This window comes from Dromiciops gliroides, chromosome 5 (assembly GCF_019393635.1).
Source record: "Dromiciops gliroides isolate mDroGli1 chromosome 5, mDroGli1.pri, whole genome shotgun sequence".
Classification (NCBI taxonomy): domain Eukaryota; kingdom Metazoa; phylum Chordata; class Mammalia; order Microbiotheria; family Microbiotheriidae; genus Dromiciops; species Dromiciops gliroides.
Window position 1 is genome coordinate 131,246,705 of NC_057865.1, and position 27,407 is coordinate 131,274,111.

Here is a 27,407-nt window from a genome sequence, read left to right on the forward strand (position 1 = left end):
TGGTGGTCCTGGAGCCAGCTCAGTCCCAATCTGGTGCCATTTATCTCTTGAGGTGTGTCTGTCCTTTGGTTTAGTTTCTCAAGGAGAAGGTTCTTTGATGTACCCCAGAAAACTTCTGAGGTACCCCAGCCCATTCAAATGATGTACCCAGGCCCATAACATACTGCATTCTTTACTAATTTTAATGTATTAAGAAGGTGCTGTCATATTTTATTAAAAGAAGCAAATGAAGTCTACATCTAAAAATCATATGAAATCTAAACTGAAGTAGTATAAATAACATGTTGGCATTGATGAAGCCTCAGAAAAGTAAAAGGATTATGATAAGGAAAGGGAAGATCCATTTCATAAGGAAATAAAAGCGCTGTTCTTTTTCTTTGGGAATTTTGATAGAAAGAGAAAAAACTGGTGTAGCGCATGTACCATGATACTGTGGCAATACTTCCAATATAAGCATGTAAATATTGATTTTCATTAGATATCTTATTGCCTAGATATTGATATAGGGATATTCTTTTTTTAAAAAATCATCCTGTTTAAATTAGAGAAAACTACAAAGTTGGAAACAATGACAACAAAATGTTTAACTATGTAAAACTGAGGGTCTTAGATGATGTTCTACTATATTCAAGGTTATTCTAAGTAAATAGTAGTTTTAAAATAGAACAGTTTTAAGACACCACTGAGAATACACTGAAAAAAGGCCCATAACTGTTTTGAACCAGAGTGTCCACTACTAGGAATAAGCCCAAAGGAAGTCACCTATAAAAAGAAAGTTTCAATATACACTAAAATATTTATAGTAGCATATTTTTTTTTGTAGCAGCAAAGAACTTTAAACAAATAGATGCCTATCCATTGAGGAAATGCTAAGCAAATGGTGGTACAGGAATGTAGTGGAATATTACTGACATATAGTAGTAGGCCTCCACCAGTTGAGGATGACCATGGATCAGCGCCTTGAAGAGCCACAGGCCACAGTGTGGCTGTGCAGTCTGATGTGGGAGCCACAGCTCGAGTGACTTATAACCGGTAACTGCCGCATCCCATGTTGTATCTACCCCATAAGGAGTAGCTGGAGTATCCTCTCCAGGGCGCTGGCCTGGGCAGATCAGTATGGAAAACAAGCTGTTGCCCATGTAGCAGGTTTTCCCTCTCTGCAACACTGGTGGATCCAAAGGAGAGGCAGAGCCAATACAGTTTGGCACCAGTGCAGCCGCAGGAGTTGCCAGAGGGATGTGATGTCCAACATCCAACTGCCTAAGGGACTCTGACTCCGTATAGCCGCAAGGCAGCGGAGTTTTAAAATCAGGGTTCCTTGCCCTAGGTGGGTTGCCTGCCAAGGCTAACGAGCCCCACCTGCCCAAACTGTGATATAAGATAGGACAAAAATAAAGAATACAGAGAAACTCAGAAAGACTTGTAGGAACTGATGCAAAGGGAAATAAACAGCCAGAAAACTATACACACAATGATCTGATGAATAGAACAACTATAAAACAGTTAACATTTAATGTGAAATTATAAAGAACAATTTTGTCCCCAAAGAAGACATATAAGAAGATACCTCTCCTTACTCCATTGTAGAGGTAAAGAAGGAGGGGGAGGAATATGTGGAATATTGCTCATGTCATTTCTTTATTTGATGTATTGACCAATTTAGCTGAAATCATTTATTTTCCTCTTTTTAAAAAAATATGTGTTATAAAAGGAGAGTTCTCTGGGAAGGGGAGAGAGAAAGAGAAATGGGGGAAAATCTAAGAGATATAAAAACAAAAGATCTCATTAAAAACTATTTTTTTAAAGAAATATACTAAAAAGGTATAAAGTACTATGACTATAAGCAGAATTTTAGGTTATATATGCAAATTGAGAGAGAAAGAGAGAAGAGGAGAGGAGAGGAGAGGAGAGGAGAGGAGATTTCTTACTACTTCAGGGAGAGGTAAGGGGAGGAAGAGAAGGAGGGATAGAATTTGGAACTCAAAACTTTAAATAAAAATGTTTATTTTTTTAAATAAAGTTTTGGTAAGATACCTGCTAAAGAAGCAGCTGGAACTGTGCATATGAGACATAGCTATGGAGTCAGGAAGGCCTGGCATCCAGTCCTGCCTGACACATACAAGCCCTCTGACTTTAGGCAAGTCATTTAACCTTCTGATACTCCAGGCAGTAAATTGAGATTAAATAATGTAATGATTGGAATGACGCCACCTGCTGGAGACTTACTGTAGAAGAGTTCCACCCATGAAGCGAAGGTCTTTGAGGGCAAGACCAGGAGTCTTTTCTTTGGAAAAAGAAGTGACGCGGGCGAGTGGGAGGAAGAAGGAAGAGACTAGCACTCTGTCTGGCTCTCTCCTGAGGACGCTGGTGGAGAGCAGGGCTAGAAATGTGCTCTCCCTTTAATAGATAGATGAATGTAGGCCTTTCTCTCTCTTTACCAAATTCTTATTCTCCTTAATAAATGCTTAAAAGTCTAACTCTTGCCAAAGCTTATAATTTATTGGCAACCACTCATTAAATAGTTTAGACAGTTTAGCTAGAATTTTAGCCCTTAACAATAACAAGTAATAAAAAAAATAGCTAACAGTTATATAGCACTTACTATGTGCCTGGCACTGTGCTAAGTAAATCACATATACTTTGATAGAAAGAATTTCCTTATCAAGAGCTCACTACACCAATAAAATCATAAGTTTGGTTTAAAAAAAACCTGCCAGCTAGTTGGAAAAGCTAAAAAAGAGGGTTGCCAAAGATATTTAGAGTTTATATGTGTAGGTCTTGCACTGTTCCTAATCTACTCCTCCAAATTATCTTATTTTATGTATTAAAAAGTCAATATTCTTTAATAAATGTTAACACGCCCACATTATTAAGGTAGCTTTGCATGATTTACAATTTCTTTTATGTCACAGTGATTGACCTTCCTATTTGTAAACAGACATAAATCACCCAATAAAAGAAGAAAGGAAATAAGCATAAGTATCTACAATGAGCAAGGCACTGTTAGGCACTTTACAAATATTTTCTCATTTGATCCTCACAACAACACTGCAAGGGTAGGTGCTATTATTATTCCCCTTTTAGAGTTTAGGAAATGGAAGCAGATAGATAGTGAATTGCCCAGGGTCTCAGATACTAAGTATTGGAGGTCACATTTGAACTCAGGTTTTTCTGACTCTAGGCACAACACTCTACTGTGCCACCTAGATGCCAACACAGCTAAGAATGTTTCTTTAAAATGCCTTTGGAATAATTAAAATAAAAAATAATAATAATAATAATAACTGAAATGTAAATGTTTCCTTTATTTTACTGACTTCCATGGTAGCAACTTCAATAGTACAACATTTAACCCCTTAAAATAGTTTGAGGCAACTATACTATGTATATAAATGCATTTGCATAAAAACAGAAGGCAATGTTTCTATCTATCACCAATCACCAAGGATCTTGATTTTTTAGCTCTAGAAAGAATTTCATAAAAACAATCAAATCCTCAGAATGCACTTTCTTTTTTTTTTGTGGGGCAGTGAGGATGAAGTGACTTCCCCAGGGTCACACAGATAGTGTCAAGTGTCTAAGGCCGGATTTGAACTCAAGTTCTCCTGAATTCAGGGCCAGTGATTTATCCACTGCCCCACCTAGCTGCCCCCAGAATGCACTTTCAAGAGCAAAACAATTGTCATCTCAACATCTAGAATGAACTCAAGAGACCATCTTTTTTACCTTATTTTACAAATGGGAAAATTTATGGCCAGGGACTTTCCTAAGTTCAAACAGGTAATAATCACCAGAAACAAGATTTTTAACCCAGGTTCTCTGGTATCAGAATCAAAACTCTTTACCCTATCCCATAATGCTTTTCTGTATCAGAAATGGAATGACTTATACTTAGAGATCCAACCTTGTAATCATGTAGATCTGAATTTAAGTCCATTTCTGATATATACTGGTTGTGTGATTGTGGGCAAGTCCATTAATCTTAGTGTTTAAGAGAATAGTGTTTCAGAGAAGGTGCAAACTTGCACTGGTAGAAGGCATTTACTCATTCTCTAATTCCTTTTAGCAATAAAAAATCATAGATCTCGTCCCTCAACTACCTCAACTAAATCCACAGTATAGCTATTATTCTTAAAAATGCAAGCCCTTGGGATCCAGGCCACATCAATGAGGATCTAACAAGTCATAAGCAAAATTTCAGACATTGCTTTTTCTTGAACAATATGGATTGTTCTTTTTAAAGATGCTTAAGTACAAATCTATGGGACAAAGTTGTGGTGACTACATACACACACACACACACATGTATGTGTATATATACATCTACACACATGCATGTGTAAGCATATGTATGTGTGTATATAAAATATCTCACTACATTCTTTTCTGACACCTTTGCTTTACATCATTCCATGACCCCTAACTTATATGACTTTCTAACTTGAGGACAAATTTTTTAACCTTTCATCCCAGGACTCTGGCCATTAATAACTCTGAAGCATTGGTTTGGGATTTATTATGTCAAAGGGCTGGGTTTAATTCATATTAATGATGATCATTTGGCAAGAGTGTCCAAGATTAATTACATGACTGCTAAGTACAATTTTTTTCTATTGAGCAACTTTTGATTAATCATTTCTTGAAAGTGGGAAACCTGCCACCAACACCTGCCCATGGGAACATTTGGGAGCACAGTGGACAGAAGGCTGGTCCTAGAGTCAAGAATACCTGATTTCAGATCTGAGCTCAGACATTTATGAGCTATGTGACCCTAATCAAGTCAATTAACCACTATTTGCCTCAGTTTCCTCATCTGTAAAAAAAGCTGGAGAAGGAAATGATAAACCACTTCAGTATTTCTGCTAAGAAAACCTCTAGGAGTCCCTGAAAGGACTAAACAAACAACAAGAAAAATCGAGGGCTTTCCCTAGTCCATAAATAGTGATTTTTTTTTTCATCTAAATCAAGGACCAAAGGGCAACTTTCAACTAGAACGAAGCTTCTTAAACTGTGGGTAACTGAATGTGGGGGTTGAAAATATTTGGCAATAGGAAAAGGTTATGTATACACCTATATACCTGAAGTTCTGTAATAATTTATTAGGTAAAAAGAGGTGGTGAGTGGATTAAAACATCTCTAGGGTGGCCTCGCCCTGAATACTGCCTGAAGAAACTTCCAGAGACTAGTAATTCTGGTCTAATCTATAGATTTAGGTAGTTTGTTAGCACAAGTCATAAGATCTACAGAACAGCCCTAGAGGATGGATGGATGGATGGATGGATGGATGGATGGATGGATGGATGGATGGATGGATGGATGAATAAGCATTTTTAAGCACTTACCTGGAGCTAAATATGCTAAATCCTAGGACTACAAATGCAAAAATAAGGAGAGTCTGTGCCCTCAAGGAATAGGCATTCTAATGAGGAAAAGAGGAAAAACAGCAGGCTGGGAGCTTGCATCTGAAAAGTTTCAGATTTAATGAGTGGGGATATAAGTGATTCAACTGAATAGAGTCCTTTCCTAGTACTGATTTCAGAGCATCTCTGGCCTTAACTAAGAATGATACTAAAGGTCAGCCTAAACCTTATGAGGCAGAACCATCTATTTCATCCATATAGGTCTTGCACTGAAATTAATCCTGTCAATTAGAAAGTTTAACATGATTTTTTTTCCCTCAGAAATCTCTGTAGAACTTAAAAATCTGCTTACTGGTTATTAGCTTAATTCATCATTGTTTCATCTTTAGTGGAGAGAGACAACTCACTACTGTGCTTATGATAACCATTCACATGGTATAGAAGGCCATATAATCTCTTACAAATAACTGCCTATGTATCTAAGGTAGGTCAGTCTTGAATGATTTAGATTCTTGTTCTGTTCTTCACCTGTTTGTTTTGTTCTTCACTATGTTTTGCTATCCTTACCCACTCTGAGTTACCTTCTCTTCTTTTTCTCTCTCCTAGTTCAGATATCATCAAATTTATCTATTTCTATGTCATAAGGAATTTCATAGCTAGTCATCTATACTTTTGTTGATAGGGGCAGCTTGTGGGGCAGTAGATAGAGCATCAGGCCTGGAGTCAGATCTACTCTCAGACCTGTGACCTTGGGCAAGTCACTTGATCTCTATTTGCCTCAGTTTCCTCAACTATATAAGGGAGATAATAATAGCATCTACCTTACAAGATTGTTGTGAGGAACAAATGAGAAAATATTTGTAAAAGCACTTAGTACAGTGTGTAGCACATAGTAGGTACTATGTAAATGCTTATTCCCTATTCAGAATGGTCCTTTTCTCTGACAAAACTCTCTATTTACCTTTCTAGTCTGGTATCTAACATGCTTTTGAATACAAGCCTCACTCATACCCTTTTATATTAAATTATATTAAGCACTGACTTTTTTCTCCTAGGATACCAAATGCACATACAAAAAACTTTTATGACACTCTTCTGGAGAATAACTTTCACAATAAGTTTGAAAACCATATTCTTAATTTGGAATGATAATAATTCATTATAAGTAGAACATTCTTACCTCAGCCAGAAAAAGAACGAGGCACCAAATTAGCACAAAAACTAAGTTCTTATGAATAGTAATATATCTGAGGTAGGTGTTCCATGTGGTAACAGTTGGGATGTTTTCAACATCATCAAAAAACCACTCCTGGGGAAAAAATGACCATGATTATTTATAATGGTCGCAAACTGGGTCACACTACATTCATATTTTTAATTGAATAGACAAAAATAACTACAGTGTTATTTTCTGATATCTAGAGAATTTTCAGGAACTTAAAATATATCTCAGGAAAATTTATTGATGTTATCGGCTTGATTCTATAGCAAATATCATGTCCCTTTCAAAACCAGGAAATATTACAGTTTTTCAAATGAGGGTATCTGTATCTCAAATGACTTAATAACTGAATAATTACTTCAAAACAAATTATTCAAATGCTAGTCCATGTTATTCATTACACAAAAGTAATATTAATGAATTAAAAATCCTAATATCTAAAAATCTATGAACATTGAAATGATATACAAAGTGTTCTTGAGTACCAGGGTTGAGGAGATATTTTTGGTTTAGATTACGATATGGAATTCTTCAAAGTGCAAGTTTTCTATGAGTCATAAAATAACCTTCTCTGGATCTTTAGGTATTCCCCCAAGTTTACAATTTTTCCTCATGTACAATAACAGTGTAACTACAAGATTATTTTTGTGGAGCTCTATAATAATTAGTGTCCTAGGTAGATAGATTCAAGTGGTTAAAGAATGGAGGGACAAGGTACCCTAAATTGGTGGTATATTCAAGCTTCTCCGGGGGGGACTAAGAATAGAAAGACCCAGATACTAGTTCCAGTATTTTCACTAACTTGCTCTGCGGGGGTTTTTTCTAGTGTCTTTTCCAGCTCTAATGATGAGGCAGTTAGGTGGCAGAGTAGATAGAATGTTGGACTTAAGGTCAGGAAGACTTGAGTTTGAATTGTGCCTCAGATAATTACTAGCTTATATGATCTTATGGGACAAATCACTTAATATCTTTGCGTCTCAGTTTCTTCAACTATAAAATGAAAGAGTTGAATTTGGTGGGTTCTAAAGACTTCTTAACCTAAATTTATGATCCTATTATCTTCTGCTCTGTGGTTCTTTCAGTTCTCAGACTTTGGAGAGAAACTGCAAGGTCTGAGAGGGAACAATTCCCTTTGATAATGGATCTATAAGCAGAAAAGAGCTTGCTTTCTTATATCTTTAAAAAAGAAAACCTTTAGGTTGAGGTTTGAGAAATCCTTTCAGATTGAAATCAAATGGTGTTTTGAGCTCTTATGTGGAAGAATTTTTGAGGCCAAGGAAACCACATCATCATGCCTCAATTCCTGTTTTCTAATAAGGAATCTGAAGCACAGACAGGCTAAGTGATTTATCCAAGGTCATTTTACTTGATAATGGAAGAATGTGTCAATCAACCTGCTAAGCAGCTAACAAAACATGTTTGCATATGGCCCCTATTTTCATTCTTTTAAGTCTGAGTAATATTCTTTAAATGTTCCATATAAATAAACAATTATTTATTATGGCCCAGGAAGGCAAACGATAAATACTTTCCCAGGAAAAATCTTATACCACATATATGTGGCAAACCTGGTAAGGGTTATCAAAGCATAGGATCTAAAATTAACTCACAAAATGATCTATAATCTTGTTGTGACATGTAATTGAAAACAAAGCTCACCTTGAAAGCCTCTCAGACATTTTTACATAAACTTTCTTGAATTAAGTAAAATACAAAACTTTTCAAAAATAGGCCTATTTTTCAGTTTCTGAAAAATGTGTTTTTTCATTCAGTGACTGAGGTTTAAAATGATCTTTTTGCTTACTGCAACTGAAGCCCATGATCAGTTCAATTGTTAAAAATCATATTTTTAAAGAAAATTTATCCATAATTTGATGCACACTTGGAATAGACTGGAAGTTACATATGCCCTGGTAAATGTCTAAATATATGAACATTGCTAAAATTTTATTTGTCTAGAGAGAAATAATTCTTGATAATATAAACATAATATATACATAGAATATAAATGGATGTGTTTCAGAGCTGTAAGAGAACACAGAAATCATACAGTTCAATTTCCTCATTTAAAAAGGTAAACAGGTTTAGAGCTAGAAGAGACCTCAGATTTCATTTGGTTCAATTCCCCCTCCCTTATTTTATAGATGAGGAAACTGAGGGCCACAGAGGTTAAATCAGCTTCCCAGGCTCACACAAACTCACAGAACAGAGATCAGAACTTGAGCATCTGACTCCAATTACAATGCCCTTTCCTTTGAACTCTTACCACCTCATATGTTGAAAGTATGGCTAAGTGATTTGCCCATGGTCACAGAGCTAACCAGTAAAGAATTAAAATTTGAACTTAGATCCTCTGATATGAGGGCTACTATTCTTTCCAATAGAAGATACTTCCTTTCAGTATATATGTGCAAACATACATATGTAGATGCATCCATGGTATGTTAATATACAACTACATTAGTGTACCAGCACATAGTGTTGATTTGAATAAGCACTATCCTTTGCATGATAATGAACTCCTAGAGGACAAGAACAGTGTTCTCCCTTACATTTCTGTCCATAGAGAATTATTTACACTGTGGACATGCAAAACATATGATTTAAGTTCAGATTAGTTTTCATATGTAGTCTTTTTTGTGGCGAGGGGGGTTGTGTGTGGGGTTTTTTGCTGGGCAATGAGGGTTAAGTGACTTGCCCAGGGTCACACAGCTAGTAAGTGTCAAGTGTCAGAGATCAGATTTGAACTCAGGTCCTCCTGAATCTAGGGCTGGTGCTTTATCCACTGTGCCACCTAGCTGCCCCTCATATGTAGTCTTAATGTCAGGTTTCGCATAGACAGATAGTAAGATGAGGGTCAGGGTGATGTGGTACAAAGTACAGTAGATTTTGAGTTAGAGGGCATGGGTTCAAATTCTAGCTTTGCAACTGTGTGACTTTGGACATGTTATACGATATCTCTCATCTTTAGTTTCCTACTGTAGAAAATGAGGGGGTTAGAGTTAGGTCTTAAAGGCCCTTCCAGCTCTCAAATCTGTGATTAAATATAATATTAATAGCCACGAATTATTCATATAAATCTTTAGTTAGCAATATGTAGGAGTTTTGAGAATAAAAGAATTACTTATCTAATACATGATAATCCAACTCATAATTCCTAGTTTAGGAAGCTGATGTTTTGTCCACTAGGCGGCTGGAGCTTCTGACAGAAGTCGATTTTGTGACTCCAAGCAAGTCACTTAACTTTTTAAATCCTAGATCATTCTCTAAAAATTACAAAGCAAGTGTTACTGTACTGAATATTGGTAGGTGTTTCCTCACCGGGAGTTGCCTTCTTGTTGCTGTTTGTCCTTCAGTCTCAAAGAGGACCATGACATGAGGATGATGCCATGACTTGCACTGAATTGGACTGAAGTGAGGGAGGGCTATGTACAATCACCAGCCTCACTCTCTCCTCCAGAGCCATCTGGGTCCACTGGCAAGATATACATCAGGATGACTGGAGATGGTCTCAGATGTTAGAGGCAATTGGGGTTAAGTGACTTGTCCAAGGTCATACAGCTAGTAAGTGTCTGAGACGCAATCTGAACTCAGGTCCTCCTGACTCCAGGGCCAGTGCTTTATTCACTGTGCTATTTATATGCTGACCTGGACCCTTTTCCTTCAAGTAATGCAATTGTAACTTCCAGTAAGGAAATTTCTTTTCCCATAATAAAGCACCAACCCAATTTCAGCCCAAGTAGTTTCTGCTTACTTTGCAAATTTCCACTGAATATCAATGAATGCTTCAAAAAAGCTTGAAAACAGTTTGTTCTCTTAATACTTTTAGGCTATTCATAAACTAATCCAAACTTCTTCTACCTACTCCAATGTGGTACAAAGCCAAAGTTCATATACACACACACACACACACACACATAAATACACATACACACACTCTCCAAATGCTAGTAACTTTTATTACAAAAACATGATGAATATGAAAAGGTTACTATTGAAAGTTTACATGAATACCTTTAAATCTTCTTCATTAATTTCGTCACTTATGTCCATGCCACTATCTTGAGATAAACGTCGGGAGTAGATATCTATTTCAGATAACTTGGACTGAGGGGCCATGGACATCTTCCTGGCAGCAGCAGTCCCCCTTCTGTACATGCTTTGACCTTGGGCGACAGAGGGGCGGGTCATCAGGTTTAATACTGACTGTCTTCTGCTTCTTCCGTGTAATGTTGGACCTGTGTTTATCATGTTACTCCTAGGCAGATTGGCTTCTCCCTGCTCAGAAAAATCGGGCACTAGAGACAACCTCCTCTCTAAAGACTCATCATCGTTGTCCTCAATACCATTCATTTGCTGCTGACCCTTTTGCACTATTGAAAATTTCCTAATGGAGTTCAGTTGGCCAAGAATAGAACTCTTTCTTTTTTCCCCAAAGTCTCCAGTTTGTTTAAAAGATTGCTTTTTCCCTTCATTCCAGGAGACGGCAGTGTCGCCTTCTACTGAGAAACGTCTCAGGGTTTCTGTTAGGATTGAACTTCTTCTTTCGGCACTGAACTGGTCAAAAGAATCATACCCCATGAGTTTCGAGCTAAAGTCAGGCCTCAGGTTTTGAAGTTCAGAAAAGGCCCCATAGAAATAACAGCTGCCTTCATGTAAAATTAATATCTTGTCAGCTTTCTTTAAATGTTCCACTTTAGAAGTGATCAATATTCTGGTCTTATTCGCCATCAGCTTGCAGACACAGCTTCAAAAAGAGAAAAAGGGTTCATGTCAACAGGATATTCACCTCACAGGCTAATTCTAATGGTCAGAGAAGCCCCCTCCTCCAAGTTTTAAGAGTGTCCGTAAACTTTGGTGGGGGGAAAATTACAACTTTATCCTAACTAATCTTTAACTGAAATTTAGCATTTTCTTCAATTATGAATATAGACTTTTTAAGAAAACATCATTCTGAGAAGAGTTCCACAGAATCCACAAGATGGCCAAGGGAATTCATGATCCAGAAAAAGTTAATAACCCTTGCTTTATGCTTTCATTAATTCATTATATAACTATTATGTAACTTATATTATAAACCTTTTTCATTATCTTTATGAATTAGTGAAAGAAAAACTACTAAATACTTACTATTTGCTAAACACTGAACAAAGTCTTTGGGATACGAACACAAAAGCAAAGGCAGTCCCAAAGGACAGTCTTTGAGGCAATCAGATGGCACAATGGATAAAGCTCTGAGCCTGAAGTCAGAGAGACCTGAGTTCAAATCCAGCCTCAGACACTTACTAGCCATGTAATCCTGGGCAAATCACTTAACATCTATAAGCTTTAGTTTCCTCGACCCTAAAATAGGAATAGTAATTAGTACCTGCCTCCCAAGGTTGCTGTGAAGTTCAAATGAGATAATTATTGCAGTGTTTAACACAGTGCCTTTGTAAGCATTATATAAATATATTATTATTATCCCAGCATTAAAGGAGCTCAGATTTGAATGGGGGAGACAATTATATAGAATATTGGCCAGGGAGTGGCCAATTTGGTCTAGAAAGTTCTATGCAGGAACAATGGGAAAATTGATTTGATTGTGGTTCATGGTTTCAGATCTGGTGATAGAGAAGGGAGGAGAAGGGATTCTGTGATGACAAAGGGGTTGTAATTCTTATTCCAAATTGAATTAATTGTGCCATAAGTAAATTCTTCTAAAAGTGTGACTTTATACAGTTTACTTATTTTCTTTTGAGTGGTGGAAAAGGGTGGAAAAATAGACCAATGTTGTTTCTATAGTCCTTTGTAAACTCTCAATTCTACATTTATGCTTCTTTAAATTTCAAAGCTTTTCAATTCTTAAGCAATTCCACAAATTTCCTTCCATGCTTTAGCCTCTGATTAATAATGAAACCAGGACTATCACAATAAACTTGGTCGAATTGTGAAAAAAGAAAATGAAACTAGACTTTGGAAGCAAACCCCTGAACCAGATAAGGTGACTAAAATCTTCTAAGTATCAGGCCTTCATGTATTGAATTAAAAGTGACTTGCTAAGTGGTCCTTCCAATTTTCCTTCAGGAAGATCTGGGCTCAGGCCCTGCCTCTGTCACATGTAGTTTGAAACCATAGTGGTAGTGTTCTTCAGTTGCATATGACTCTTCATGACCTCATTTGAGGTTTTTTTGGCAAAGCTACTGGAATGGTTTGCCATTTCCTGCTCCAGCTCATTTTATAGGTGAAAAAACTGAAGCAAATAGAATTAAGCAACTTGCCCAGGGTCACACATCTAGGAAGTGCCTGAGGCTGGGTTTGAACACAGATCTTTCTGACTCCAGGCCAAGTGCTCTATCCACTGAGACACCTAGCTGCCCATTGCTTCTTAGTATTACTTAAACCTCTAAGCTACTCTCTAAGAATATGAGTTAAAAAGATGTTGATCTACTTTGGTAGAGAGAACTTCCTTACCTAAGAAACTACTTAAGTCAATGAAACATCAGGTTCCCCACACAAAGACAACTAAATAAATTATTCAATAAAGAACTTACCTTTCGAATATTTCCTTTTCTGTTAACACATCTAAATAGCCAAATGGAGAATCTAAAAGGTACAAATCAGCATCTTTGTATATTGCTCTAAAAAGGAAATGAAAACAAATTCATCATTCTTCTATATTTACTTGCAAATTTCTAAATGCTATTTCTTATAAATGATTTTAAATGAACAGGTAAGGTGGCAATTGTGCAAGATTTTATGAGTTTTAATGACATAAATGAAAACAAGAGTTTTACTAGATTTAAATAAAATTAACTCATGGAGGTTACAATATACATAGTAATTTTTGGTAGTAATTTAAACATTCATCTCCTTTTAATATACTGCCTTGAGAAAACATATATTATATAAAAATTTTAAATAGTATTTAGAACCAAAGAAAATAAGAGCAGTAAAAGGAAGAATCAGGTAGGTTAGTATTTGTCAAACTATTCCGTAGACTTCTGGGACTCCACAAAAGAGAGTTATCTCAAACAAAATAATAATAAGAGAGTAAATATGCTCACAATGAAGTTTTTCCAACTGTGTTGGCTGTTTAGTCTATATATAGCATGATTGGAAAGTAGTCAAAATCATTCACTGAATATATATTCAAAAAATGTGTTGATGCCCAGTCAATGTGTGTTGGTGGAGAGGGTATGAAATAATAATTGTCCACCTATATTTTTATTTTATAATATTTTTGCATCATTATACATAAATGGAACAGAACTGGATATTCTCCCACATACCAGGCACTTAGTAAATGCTGTTAATTGATTGAAAGTAAAAATATTGACAATCAAAATCGACAGCCCAATTACATTTTCAGAGACCTACTTTAAGCCCTTGTTTCTCAAGACAAAAGAAACATAAAAAAGGCAAGAGTTATATCTATCTGATGTGCCTTTGTGTCTAGTGATTCTCATGTAGTATACTGCTGTCACCAAATGTTCACAAACCAAATGAAGTATAAGATTAAAAAATAAAACTCCCTAATTGTTTTTGGGGGTTTTTTTTGGTGAGGCAATTGGGGTTAAGTGACTTGCCTAAGGTCACACAGCTAGTAAGTGTCAAGTGTCTGAGGCTGGATTTGAACTCAGGTCCTCCTGACTCCAGGGCCAATGTTCTATCCACTGCACCACCTAGCTGCCCCCCTAATTGTTTTTGAGGAAAAATATATGAACTGAAATGATTTCCCCAAATTTTAGGTTTTAGTAAAAGGGGAAATGAAAATTACTCTGAAATATATAACAGGGTGAGTTCTCACATTTAATTATAGAACACTTCTGAGAGGGAACAATTCAAGTACTTCTCAGTAAGTACTTTTCAGTGTATCTAGGGTTTTTTTGGGTTTTTTTTTTGTGAGGCAATTGGGGTTAAGTGACTTGCCCAGGGTCACACAGCTAGTAAGTGTCAAGTGTCTTAGGCCTGCTTTGAATTCAAGTCCTCCTGAATCCAGGGCTGGTGCTTTATCCACTGTGCAACCTAGCTGCCCCATTTTTTCTTTTTTTTTTTTTAACATCTGTTTTCGAAATATAAATGTATTTATTTAATAGACAATGGGTACACAGGCTAGACTTTCTGTGGAGGATCTATGTTAGAACAAAGCCAAGCATCACAGAATAAGTGACGGATGGGATATGACCTTCACTGATGGAGAAAATATGGAATCCATGAAATCACAACTGCATTGGAGCATTGAGGTATAAGTTCAAAAATAATAAAAGAAATGTCAGAATGCTTCTTAAAATTGATTGTAATCGGGCAGCTAGGTGGCACAGTGGATAAAGAACAAATCCCTGGATTCAGGAGGACCTGAGTTCAAATCCAACCTCAGACACTTGACACTTACTAGCTGTATGACTCTGGGCAAGTCATTTAACCCTCATTGCCCCACAAAAAAACAAACAAACAAAATTGATTGTAATCCCATATTAAATAGCCATTCTCACAGAGACAATAGATGCTATTACTATACCTCTATGAGAAAGGGATTGGAATTTTGGGGACTGTTAACAGTAATGTTTGGGGAGGTCTGTGTGAAACAGTGAGAGAGGAATATGAGAATTTTTTTTTTCCTGTCCTTAGGAGAGGTAGAGAGCTAACTTTCATGGAGTGAAAGACTACAGTTAACTCTATGAGAGAATGAGTCTCTGGGCAGGACTAACAAAATTAGCTGTCATTTTGGAGAGCCTGACAAGGTATTTTAAGAGATCTGAGTTTATTATTCTGGAGGTAAATTGAGTGCTCAAGTTAAATTTTATTTTATCCTGAGAGAACAGAATTATTGAACCATGGTTTCTGAGGGTTTTTTTGTTTGTTTTTTGGTGAGGCAATTGGGGTTAAATGACCTTCCCAGGGTCACACAGCTATTAAGTATCAAGTGTCTGAGGCTGGATTTGAACTCAGGTCCTCCTGACTCCAAGGCCAGTGCTCTATCCACTGCACCACCTAGCTGCCCTCCGGTTTCAGAGTTTTGGAGGATTCAGTCGTGTTAGCTAATGAGGAGAGAATTCTAGTCAACAACTTCTTTTATTACTTTATAGAGGATACAGTGGACTCTAACAGTGACTTTTCTCACAGCCAACACATTCTCTAAATATTTATCTATGTCATGTATCATGTGTTACTGTTAATAAATTATATGGCCAATATCACTGATGTTTGTCTAAGACTATGAGTTTGAAGTATGAAACTGGGAGAGGAGAAAAAGCTTGTGGGGGAAAGAAGTTTCCTTGGCTTTCCTGGGGGAAAGGCACAGAGCCAATGAATCAATCAATCAATTAAAGACTGATTTTGCATTCTAAAGTACTTTCTAATGACATTCCATTCATATCTGCTAACTGGCTTCTGAAACTGGAAGAATCATTAAGGTGATATATTAGTAGCAGGGTGACAGTAGGGATTTGTGTTTTTGTCCTAGAAAAAATCTGAAAGATATTCCTTTAAACCTTGCAACATGAGGATCTGCATCCATGAGATTGTTATGTGTAAGTCAGCAATATGCTGCTAGAATATTTTATTATGATATATTACAAAAACATTTTTGAAGTTCTAAAATTAAACAAGAACAATGAAGAAAGTTTTGTTTGCTTTAAAAAATCTTTCAATCTACATGTTGTTTTGGTGACACATATATCTAAAATTTGACCCTGGTTCTACTTTAGTGCTTTTCAATTTCTAAAAAAACACTCTTTTTGACCAAGTTTCAGGGATCTCTTTCACTTCTGAAGTGCAAGAAACTACAAAAAAAAAAAAGGAAGCAATGAGAAAAGGAAGGAAGGAGGGCAGGCAGCAAATTAGTGAAAGAGTAATGGAAAGAAAACAAAGAAGAGGAGGGAGGGAGAGAGCGACGGAGGGAGAAAAGGAAGGAAGAAAGGAAGAGAGGAATAGAAGGGCAGGAGGAAGGAAGAAGAAGGAAGGAAGGAAGGGGAGAGGGGTGGAATGAGGGAGGAAGAAAGGGAGGCAAGGGAGAAAAGAAAAAGGGAGGCAAGGGAGGAGAGAAGGAAAGAGGGAGAGGAAGAAAGGAGGGAAGGAAGAAAAGAAGATGACTGAAAGGCATCTTTATAAAATTGTGCACAATAAGCTATGGATTTAGAGCTCTTCTAATATACTTCCTTCTTCTCCCTACCCCTCCCCCCATTTTATAAATAAGGAAACTAAGGCAGAAAGGTAAAATAACTTCCCCAAAGTCAAACAGTTGTTCAGTAGCAGAACTGGGATTTTAACCCAGGATCTCTGCTTCCAGGCCCAGCGATCCTTCTGGGATTGCACTGATTTACAGAGCCAGGCTAAGGAGTCTGGCCTACTCTCAGCTCAAACTTGTTTAGAGTACACTAAAAAGGCCAAGTCCATTCAAGTGTCACCCTCAGAGGTTGAAGTTTACTCTGGGGTGAATCTGGGGGGCCTTAACATAAGTCAGAAAAATCAGATTCATCTTAAAACACTCTGAGAGACCCAAAATTCTTAGGTAGTACAAAAGGATAGAATGTTGGTATTTCTAAAAATGGGTCCTGTTGTATGATCTGGTCCATGTGGTCTGTTCAGCTACAGGATAACATTCCACAGTTGATCTACTTTAACAATCAAGGGACCTCCTAGCCTTGCAATCTGGATATTGTGTACATCTGCTTTTTGTAGGTGATAACTGGTTTACTAATACTTCCACTAAAGTGAGACAGATAAATCCAAAGCAATCATATAAGAGAAAATGGACAGTGCTTCTCCTTAATTTTGCTTTTGTGGCTATTTCTCAGTTCTTCTAATAGGTAGAAGCTTATTGTTATCTTATTCTTATGAACAGTACTAGAAGGAAAAATGCTCACAAGGTAGAAAGAGTGACGGCTAAATATAAAAGGAATCAAATACTGCTTTTAACGTCAAATAGAATCTTTATAGTTAAAATTATTTTTGAAAACTATTTGCTAAAAGGACACAAATGAAAATGCAAGCTTTGCAGAAAGTTTCTCACATTCATTTGTAAATATACTAGTATAGACATTCAACACTCATTTATTAAAATTTACCATATGCCAGGCATTGTGCTGAGCTTTGGGGATACAAACAAAAGTAAAAAAGCCCAGTCCCTACCCTCAAAAAGTATCTGTTCTTTTTTTTTTTTTTAGTGAGGCAATTGGGGTTAAGTGACTTGCCCAGGGTCACACAGCTAGTAAGTGTTAAGTGTCTGAGGCCGGATCTGAACTCAGGTACTCCTGACTCCAGGGCCGGTGCTGGTGCTCTATGCACTGCACCACCTAGCTGCCTCAAAAAGTATCTGTTCTAATGAAGAAATCTATAACATGTAAATAACTTCTTGGACAATGGCATCCCAGAGATATGTCAGAAAGAACAATGGACCTCAAATCAGAGGTCTTGGGTTCAAATACTTCCTCTACTACTTAATACGAAGCTACAGAGAGAAAGCAATCTGAGAGGTGAGGCATGTATAGCTTGCTTAGAAAATCAAGAAAGGCTCTTTCAAAAAGTAGGCTATGAGTTAAGTCTCAAAGGTAGCCAGTGTAACTAAGAGGCAGAGTTTGAGTCAACTTTCAATTCATTTGTGAATTTCCAAAGCGCCAGTTTTCATTATCCAAGGTGAAATTTTAATGAGTCCATTTCTTCTCTTCTTAACAACTCTAATGAGACATGAATGATTGGGAAATAGCTATGGATCTATTTTATTATCAGAGATAACTGGTTAAACTGAATTATGATTCATCATACTTAATATATTTTGTTCTCAAAAGCAAATTAATCAATTATAAAGGAGAACTGTGTTTTGTGTACAGTTAGGCTAGATAACTATGAGCTTCCATTTAACTCTAGAAATTTATGATTTATTACCACTTTGCAAAATACAATGAGCTCCAGTATAACTCTTTGCACTGGTAAGAACAACCCATTGTGTTCATTCTTCTTTAACAATTATAAATTCTAGCCACTGTCAACTAACATGATTCAGCTGCTTCTTTTTTTAACCTTTAAGCCTATTAAAATGAAAACTATGGGACAGAGAACTGGCCTCAAACTTAGGAAAATCTGGTTTTGTGTCCCACCTGTGACATATTATTTAGGACAAATCACAGTATAGATAGTAGAGAATTTAGAGGTCAAACGCAACCTCTTCATTTTATAGCAGAGAAAACGAGGCCCAGAGAGGCTATGACTTGGCCAAGGTCACACAGATAAGAAGTGGCAGAACCAGAATTTGAACCCAATTTCCTCTGACTCTAAAGTCAACACACTCCCTTCTCATGGTGACCCCCAGGCAATCTCTAAGACCAAAGGCTGCAGAGCATGTGCTGATCTACATTACTAGGGAGAATTGCCTCACAGGGAGAGAGTTCTCTATTCCAGTGAAACCACAGCTCTAAAAGAAAATGGAAAACTGAAAATCTTACTTATTTTCTATGAACTTGCTTTGTGAATTTAGGCTTAATAGTTCAGCGACATGAGGCAAATCTATACCCACAAATACAAAGGCATGACAAAGACTTATAGGCTACAAGAGGAAGTGAGGTGTTGTTGTTTGTTCTTCAGTCTCAAAGAGGACCATGACATCAGGGTGATGTCATGACTTGCAGTGAGTTAGATTTAAGTGAGGGAGGGCTGCACGGTCACCAACCTCACTCTTTCCTCCAGAGCCATCTGAGTCCAGTGGCAAGATATATATCAGGGTGACTGGAGATGGTCCCAGATGTTTAAGGAAATTGGGGTTAAGTGACTTGCCCAGGGTCACACAGCTAGCAAGTGTCTGAGGTGAGATTTGAACTCAGAACTTCCCAACATCAGGGAAAGTGTGCTATCCACTGTGCTACCTAGCAGTGAGGTATAACAGAAGGGGAAAAATCACTGAATTTTCAAGGCAGAAAAACTGGATTCACATCTGACCTCTACCAATGATATGCAATGTCCTTGAACAAGTTATTTAATCTCTGAGTCTGTTTCTTCAACTGAAAAATGAAGATTGCAATGGCCAAGCCCTACTGGGTTATCAGGAGGATCAAATAGCAAAGCAAGGGCAAGTTGATTATTGTCAATGTCTAATTCCTATCTGACCTTACTGCCCACAAAGTCTGAGGCGGGAGAGCTATTATTCTTTGGGAGAAGTCCCAGGATATCAGACTCATGCCAGATTTGTAACTAGATGCAGTGGTTGTCTAAGGAGGTACAGGCTTCATTGAAGAAGAAGCCACACATGAAGAATTCACTCTCTGGTATCTACCGCAGGATGGAACAAGCAGCTGCCTGTGGAAGCTGCTTGTCAATTCCAAGAATAAACTGAGAGAGATGAGAAACAGAGATGACTTCCCACTAGAAATGGAAATAGCTTTTAGTTGGAGAAAATAAAATAAATTTTTAAAAACTATGTGGGAAAGGGCAATAAAGCTGTGCATACCCTTTGACCCAGCAATTCCACTTTTAGGTCTTTTGCCCAAAGAAATCATGGAAGGGGGAAAGGGACCCACATGTACAAAAATATTTATAGCTGCTCTTTACATGGTAGCAAGGAATTGGAAGTTGAGGGGGTGCCCATCAATTGGGGAATGACTGGACAAGTTGTGGTATATGAATACAATGGAATACTATTGTGCTGTAAGAAATGATGAGCAGGAAGAGTTCAGAGAAACCTGGAGGGTCTTACATGAGCTGATGATGAGTGAAATGAGCAGAACCAGAAGAACATTGTACACAGTATCATCAACATTGAGTGTTGATCTACTGTGATGGACTATATATTCTTCTCACCAATGCAATGGTACAGAAGAGTTCCAGGGAACTCATGATAGAAGAGGATCTCCAAATCCAAGAAAAAAAAAAGAAAGAAAGAACTGTGGAGTATAGATGCTGATTTAACCATATTATTTCTTTTGTTTTGGGTGCTGTTGTTATTTTTTTCTATTTTGAGGTTTTGCATCACTGCTCTGATTTTTTCTCTTGTAACAGGATTAATGCAGAAATAGGATTAATGTTATTATGTGTATATATCTATATCTATATGTATAGAGATATATAGATATAACCTATATCAGATTACCTGCTGTCTAGGGGAGGGGGGAGGGAGGGGAGGGAGGGAGAAAAATCTGAAATTGTAAAGCTTGTATAAACAAAAGTTGAGAACTATCTTTACATGTAACGGAAAAAATAAAATACCTTATACATTAAAAAAAAAACCATGTGGGAGATACTACAAATGTTTGCCTGAATATAGGAATTCTGATAAAAACTCTGATGAACCTGGCGTCAGCAAGGTAACTATATCCCAGAAGTGCACACACATCACCATGTTGACTAACAAGACTACACTGAGAAGTTGTTAAATTGGTTCAGTCATGTTCAACTCTTCATGATCTCATTTTGGGGATTTTCTTGGCAAAGATACTTGAGTGGTTTGCCATTTTATTTCTCCAGCTCATTTTATATATGAGGAACTAAGGCCAACAGGGTTAAGTGACTAGCCAAGGTCACACAAGGTGATTTGGGGGAAAACAACCTTCCTTCCTTTTTTCTTTCTTTCCCTCTATCCCTTCCTCCTTCCTTCCCTCCCTCCTTTCCTCCTTCTCTCCCTCTTTTCCTCCTTTCCTCCCTCCTTCTTTCCTTCCCCATCTCCTTCCTTTCTTCCCTCCTTCCTTTCTCCTATGGGTGCTATGGGAAAGTCATTCTAGGGGACATTTATTCAGGGAGTAAGAAAGCTTTCTCTCCTTTGCATAGGAGATTGCAATTCAATTTTCTTAGGGGGAGAGGGAAAACAGAAAGATTCTGCCCCCTGATTATTTTCCTGTGTGAGATACCTTGCTAGTCAGTCTTAATTAAATACTTTGCTACTTGAGAAGATGCACTTGAATGAAGGGCTAAGTTGCATTTATGTAATTAGCATTATCTCACTAATGGCACCTCATTCTCAGGGGGATTCAAACTGCATAACAATGTATGGAAAACCTCTATTAATATGATCTACAACTTTGGTTCACTCATTGTAAAAGTTTTCATTTTGATAAGATTTGCATGCTATATCATTATTTACAAGTCTTAAAGTACATTTTAAACATATTAGTTATAAAACTTCAGAAAATACCCCTCTTGCTTTGAAGTCTAAGGTATTTTAAATCAAATAATCTAAAAATATTGAAAGGGTTTTGTGTCTTTTCATAAATGTTATAGTTACAGCAAATTTCAACTGAACAAATACCAAAATATTAACCTTGCTAAAGAAATTCTTGCTTGTTGACCTCCACTCAGAGTGATTCCACCCTCTCCAAGAATTGTGTTGTCTTTTTCCGCAAATTTTGATATCTCCTATTAAAAGAATAAAACATGTCAATTACCAACTTCTTATAAGAATGAAAACATATACTTCGGTGAGGTGGAAAGTTTCTGTCATAATTCTTTCCTGAGAAATTATGACTTTTAAATAAAGCAATTATTCCAAAGGGGGAAAATCTCAATAAAATATATGAAAATATACTTAATATGAAATTAATATGATATGAAAAAGCTATATTTGAATAAGAAAGCAAGTTCACAATTAAATGGATTCCAATAGAATAATGTAGCAATACAATAGAATGACAAATTAACACTTTTTACTTGATAGGGAATTCATATTTCACCATAACTAAAAGTAATCATACTGACGAGCTCAGACACAAAAACTTGGATTATAAAAATAATTAGTAACAAGTTTTAAATGAGGTCCATAATATTGATACTCTACTTGTTCAGGAGTAATACATTAGTTACTGCTATGATATTAGTAAGTACAGGAAGAAATACAAAATTTGTAAAATAGTATAATAAATTCATTTTAAATATTCACTCAACAAACATGTATTATATACCTACTATGCTTAGTAATCTATACTAGACACTGAGTATCACAATGAAAAAGAAGACAGTTTTATATATATATGTATATTAGAATAGGATAAATCTATTTGCAAAATTTCTTGAACAGTTCAGTTGGGCCATTTATACTATAAAAAGGAAGGAACAGTTCTTTCTTTTAGGAGACCTATTCATTATGTGATTATTATATATGTTATTTGTGTATATACACACTATATATGTATGTATGTATATAGATATAAGGTGGTGGGGAGAATAGCATAGGATAATGCTGAAGATGGATTTGTTTCCACCAGATTGTAGAGGACTTTGAATGGTAGGCAAAGGAATTTCAACTTTACTTAATAGGCAACAGGGAATCATTGAATGATTTTGAGAAGAGGAGCAATATGACTAGATCATACATAAGGGAGTTTTATCTGGCAGTAGTGTTAAAGGTGATCTGTAAGGTAAGGAAAAAGATTAAAGGTGGGAAGGTCTTTTAGGATGGATTGTAATGAGGGCCTATACTAGTGTGATTACAGTGAAAATGGGGAAGTGGGGAAAACTAAGGAGAGATAATGCTCAGGTAGAAGAAGAGATTTGCTAAGTGGATATAAGAGATAAGATGGGGAAGCTAACAACACGTTTTAATATGTGAAAGATTTGATTGAATGTTTAGTCACACTGATAGAAATAGTGAGGTCAGGTAAAAGAGCAAATATCTGCAGAAAGAAGAAGCTTTTTATTAGGCATATTGAGCTTAGGGCATCATTATGGATATAAAATGGACATGAGATACTGATTAAAGCAAATGAATAATTAAGTCAATCTAAGATGGGATCCTGGCACTCAGGAGAGGTCAGAGCTAGATGTAAAAACTTGAGTCACCTTCATAGAGAACATAGTTGAAGCCATGGAACTTAATTAAATTGACCAAGTAGTCAGCATAGGGAGACAAGAGAAGAGAAGTGAAGATGCAAAAGAATACTTTGAAAAAAAGGTCAATGTACTAGTGAAAGAAATAGAAAGACCAGTTAGAGGAGCAAGGAAGAGATAAGGAGAATGTGGTATCTCTGAAGCCCCCAAAGTAGAGAAGATCCAGAAAGAGAGGGTAGAAATGAATATATAGTGCCACAAACTTCAGAGAAACTAAAGAGGATGAGTCCTGGAAAAAAAAAAAAAAGAACAATCCTATTTGCTAGTGTGGAAGTGATAGATGACCTTTGAAAGAATTATTGGTTTTTATTTTTGGAGGGAGGACAAAAAAATACTGGGTGTTGGGGAGAGAGAAGCCATTAGGTATGAGTTCACTCTCACCACTTCCAGGCTCCCCCTTTACCACCATCATTTAGTAACCTGTCTTCGTCGTCGTTGTCTTCCTCTTCTTCCTCTTCTTCCTCTTCTTCCTCTTCTTCTTCTTCTTCTTCTTCTTCTTCTTCTTCTTCTTCTTCTGCAGGGCAATGAGGGTTAAGTGACTTGCCCAGAGTCACAGAGCTAGTAAGTGTGTCAAGTGTCTGAGGCCGAATTTGAACTCAGTTCCTCCTGAATCCAGGACCAGTGCTTTATCCACTGCACCACCTAGCTGCCCTTACCTGTCTTCTTTTGAGATTTATTCAATTCATATTTATCAACCATTCATTCTGGTTGGCTGTTTTCAATCAACCCCCAGTACACTGCCCTTTCTTCCTCAATGAGTCCAAATGAACTGTACAGAGAATTAAACTACAAGAGTTCAGATAAGAGAGAATGTCTTAGGTTAGGGAGATGGGGAAATTTTATGTAGGACATAAAAAATAATTTGGTTAGATGGAAAATAAAGTGTTGGGTAATTACTCCTCTCCATAGCATGTATTCAATTCCCTTCTTCTTTTTCACCTAGAGCACTACCTTTTTTCTCTTTCCCATATACATTACGGTACATATAATAATAGATATTATAATGATGTACTTAGCCCCAGTCCTGGTGCCAGCAAGAGAACAAAAATTATTTTAGGGACTTAGCAGATATAGCATGAAAGAGCGACCAGACATAAAGAGAGAAAGTTGAGGAAAATGTCAAGTCTTTAGACATATAAGATGGAAACTTCATGAAGTACTTTGTTCACAGAAATGTTATGAGAAAAGGTGCAACTATGATTATTTCCATTTTGTAGATAAGAAAACTGAGGTTCAGAATTGTTTAAATGACTTGCCTATGGTCACTTGACTAGTAAATGATGAACCTATGACTTAAATCTACATCTTCTTATTTCAAATCCAGTACTTTTGTCACAACTCCAAACTTGAAGGAAGAAGGACATGAAAGAGGAACAAAAGAGATGGGAGAAAGTAAATGGGAAAGAAAAATTAAGCAGAAAGATAGCGTGTAAGAGAAAATATAAGGAAAGATTTAGGAAAATTGGAACAGAGAAAAAAGATGGGAAAGGCAAAATGTCAGAGGTATTAAATGGACTATTCCATTCTTGGTAAGTTGAAATGTTGAAAGATCAGAAAAGAAACTATTTTGCACTCATTCTTCCTTATTTAAAATAAGACACACAAAAACCAACAACAGAATTTCCCTTCTTTTTCCTGACTGTCTATCATAGGAGTGGAATGAGGATTAATGGAGAGAAGATAGAAGAACAAATCAAAAAGCTTCCCTAGAGTGAAATCATTTTTATCCTCTCAAAAACAATGGAATAAAATTAAAATCCTCCAAAGAAAATCTGAAATAGCATTCCCTCTGACTCATCATATTTCAAATCTGACTTTTCAGTTTGATGTAAAGGAGAGAATCCTAGTCCCAAGAGCAGCTAGGTGGAAGAGTGCACAGAGCAGTCAGTATGCCTAGAATCAGGAAAACCTGAGTTCAAATCCAGCCTCAGATACTTACTAGCTCAGTAAGTGGAAGAAAAAAAGTTGCTTCAGCTTTATTTACATCAGTTTCCCCAACTGTAGAATGGAAATAATAATAGCACCTCCCAGGATTATTGGGAGGATCAAATGAAGTAATATTTCTAAAGCACTTAGCACAATGCTTGGCATATAGCAGATGCTTAATAAATGCTTGTTTCCTTTTTTTCTTCCTTCCATCCTCCCAAAAAAGTGGAAGTAGAGTAGGAAAAAAAAACCTTGCATTTTATACTCTTATTCTTAGCCATTCTCACTAACCAAATTCCACTTTTTTGTAATTACTTTTTTTGGTCACAGCAATATGTTTGTATTTTTTACTAACAAAACTTCCTGATGTGATTGCTGAACCACTCACTGCCCCCCCAAAAAAGATACAGAAGAATGGTGCTCTTTTCCATTGTAAATGGGCTTTCCCCATTCATTCATTCATTTATTCATTCATTGATTTATTCACTCAACATCCTCCTATTATTCAGATGGTCTGACCCCTTTTCAGTCATGCCCTACATTCTGGAAATGTTTCAGGCCTGCCTTCTGAAATGCTAGATGAACATCAGTTTCCCACATGATTCACGTTTTCCCTTGGCCCAAATTTTAGGGGCTGAGCTTTCAGAATGCAGGCTCTTCTCTATTAACTTTTCACCAGAGTTGGCTTTGGTACTCTTTTAGTTAGGGTGTGCTCCTGGAATGTGGTTAATCCTCAAAGTGGAAAATGCATTACATACCCAGAATCTCTGCTCCAAAGTATGTGTTCAAGCCAAGATTGGATTTTTGTTTATGGTGCCCTTCTCCAGGCATCGAGGATATCATACAATCAAGGGACATAGTAGGTACTCAGTAAATATCTGGAATATTGAATTGTGGTAACAGAGTTTGATGGGACCATAAAAGTCATCTTGAATGATCCCTTCATTTTACAACTGAAGAAACTAAGAACCAGAGAGGGAAAGTGATTTTTCCCAAGTGCACACAGTGGGATCTGAACCTAGGTTCCCTGGAACCAAATGGTTCACTCTTGTCTTTCCTGTATCATGTTAATAGCAAACTAAAATTTACATTGAACTCTGCCAAAGTTATTGGGAAATCTGAGGTCAGACACTTTGTGACTCAATTCTTCCACCTATCACCTTGCTTAGCATAATTCTTGCCTCATATTGGTTGTTTATTTTCAAAGATTAGCAACTTGACATCATAAAGCATTTTTAGATGCTCTTAACAAAAACAAAATGTATTCCTATCCATTTTTACTTTAATTATTTTTTTTAATTAGCTCAAACAGAACAGATTAGATAGCTTCTAAAATGGAATAAATGAAGGTTATTCAAGGGTAATGGTAAGAGGTTTGAACTGATGGCCAAAAAAGAGTAGCTTACATAATAGGCATTGCCTCTAGAAGTGTCCAGTTAATTCTCTCTCTCTACTTTGGCCAAAACCTGATAGGAAAGTATGAACCATCTCTCCATGTCCAGAGAATGAGAGAGAAAAGGGAACTGAATGTCATTTGGTACATATGACAGATGGCAGGAAAACTAGAAAGCTGATTTTTAAAGAAAATTCAATATTACCTATAAATTTCCTGATGTGCCTTTTCCGAGATATTGCAATATACTTTTTTTTAGATTTAAAATTCCTCTAAAAATAATTGTATATGCTCCTTTCTTCCCTATAAAACTGGGAGCTCCATGTTTATTTGTGCTTAAGGCCCTAATAAACTTACATTACCATTCTGGTCAACATCATATACATTTGATAGAATTTCAAATATTATAATATTTAACTGTTTTTTAATATTTTCCATTCATCTTAATTGCAATCCTCTAATTACAAAAAAACATGTCTTCCGGTCCTTATATCCTGGTTTCTGGGAATATGTATCCTCCCTTTAGAAGTAGAAATACACTGTGTACTACTGGGTTTGATTTTTTTTTTTTTGGCAGTGAGTATGAATACCAAGATTGCTGTCATTTTCCCACACTTTATGATAATTGGCTAAAGCAGTACTTAATGCATGAGGAAACATCCAGTTAGACAGATGAATGGTCTAGTAAGCAAAATGTGGTAACCCTCTTTGTAAATGAACA

General features: G+C 36.6%; 1 protein-coding gene across 1 annotated transcript in view; it reads right to left on the reverse strand.

The window, feature by feature from the left end:
• Positions 1–27,407, reverse strand: part of CFTR (CF transmembrane conductance regulator) — a 235,257-nt gene that overhangs the window by 83,124 nt on the left and 124,726 nt on the right. The window contains exons 13-16 of the mRNA XM_043967579.1: positions 21,806–21,900; positions 13,116–13,202; positions 10,597–11,329; positions 6,541–6,669 (exon numbers count right to left, since the gene is read on the reverse strand). Coding sequence (XP_043823514.1) covers positions 6,541–6,669; positions 10,597–11,329; positions 13,116–13,202; positions 21,806–21,900 — 1,044 coding nt within the window. The remainder of the gene's footprint in view (positions 1–6,540; positions 6,670–10,596; positions 11,330–13,115; positions 13,203–21,805; positions 21,901–27,407) is intronic.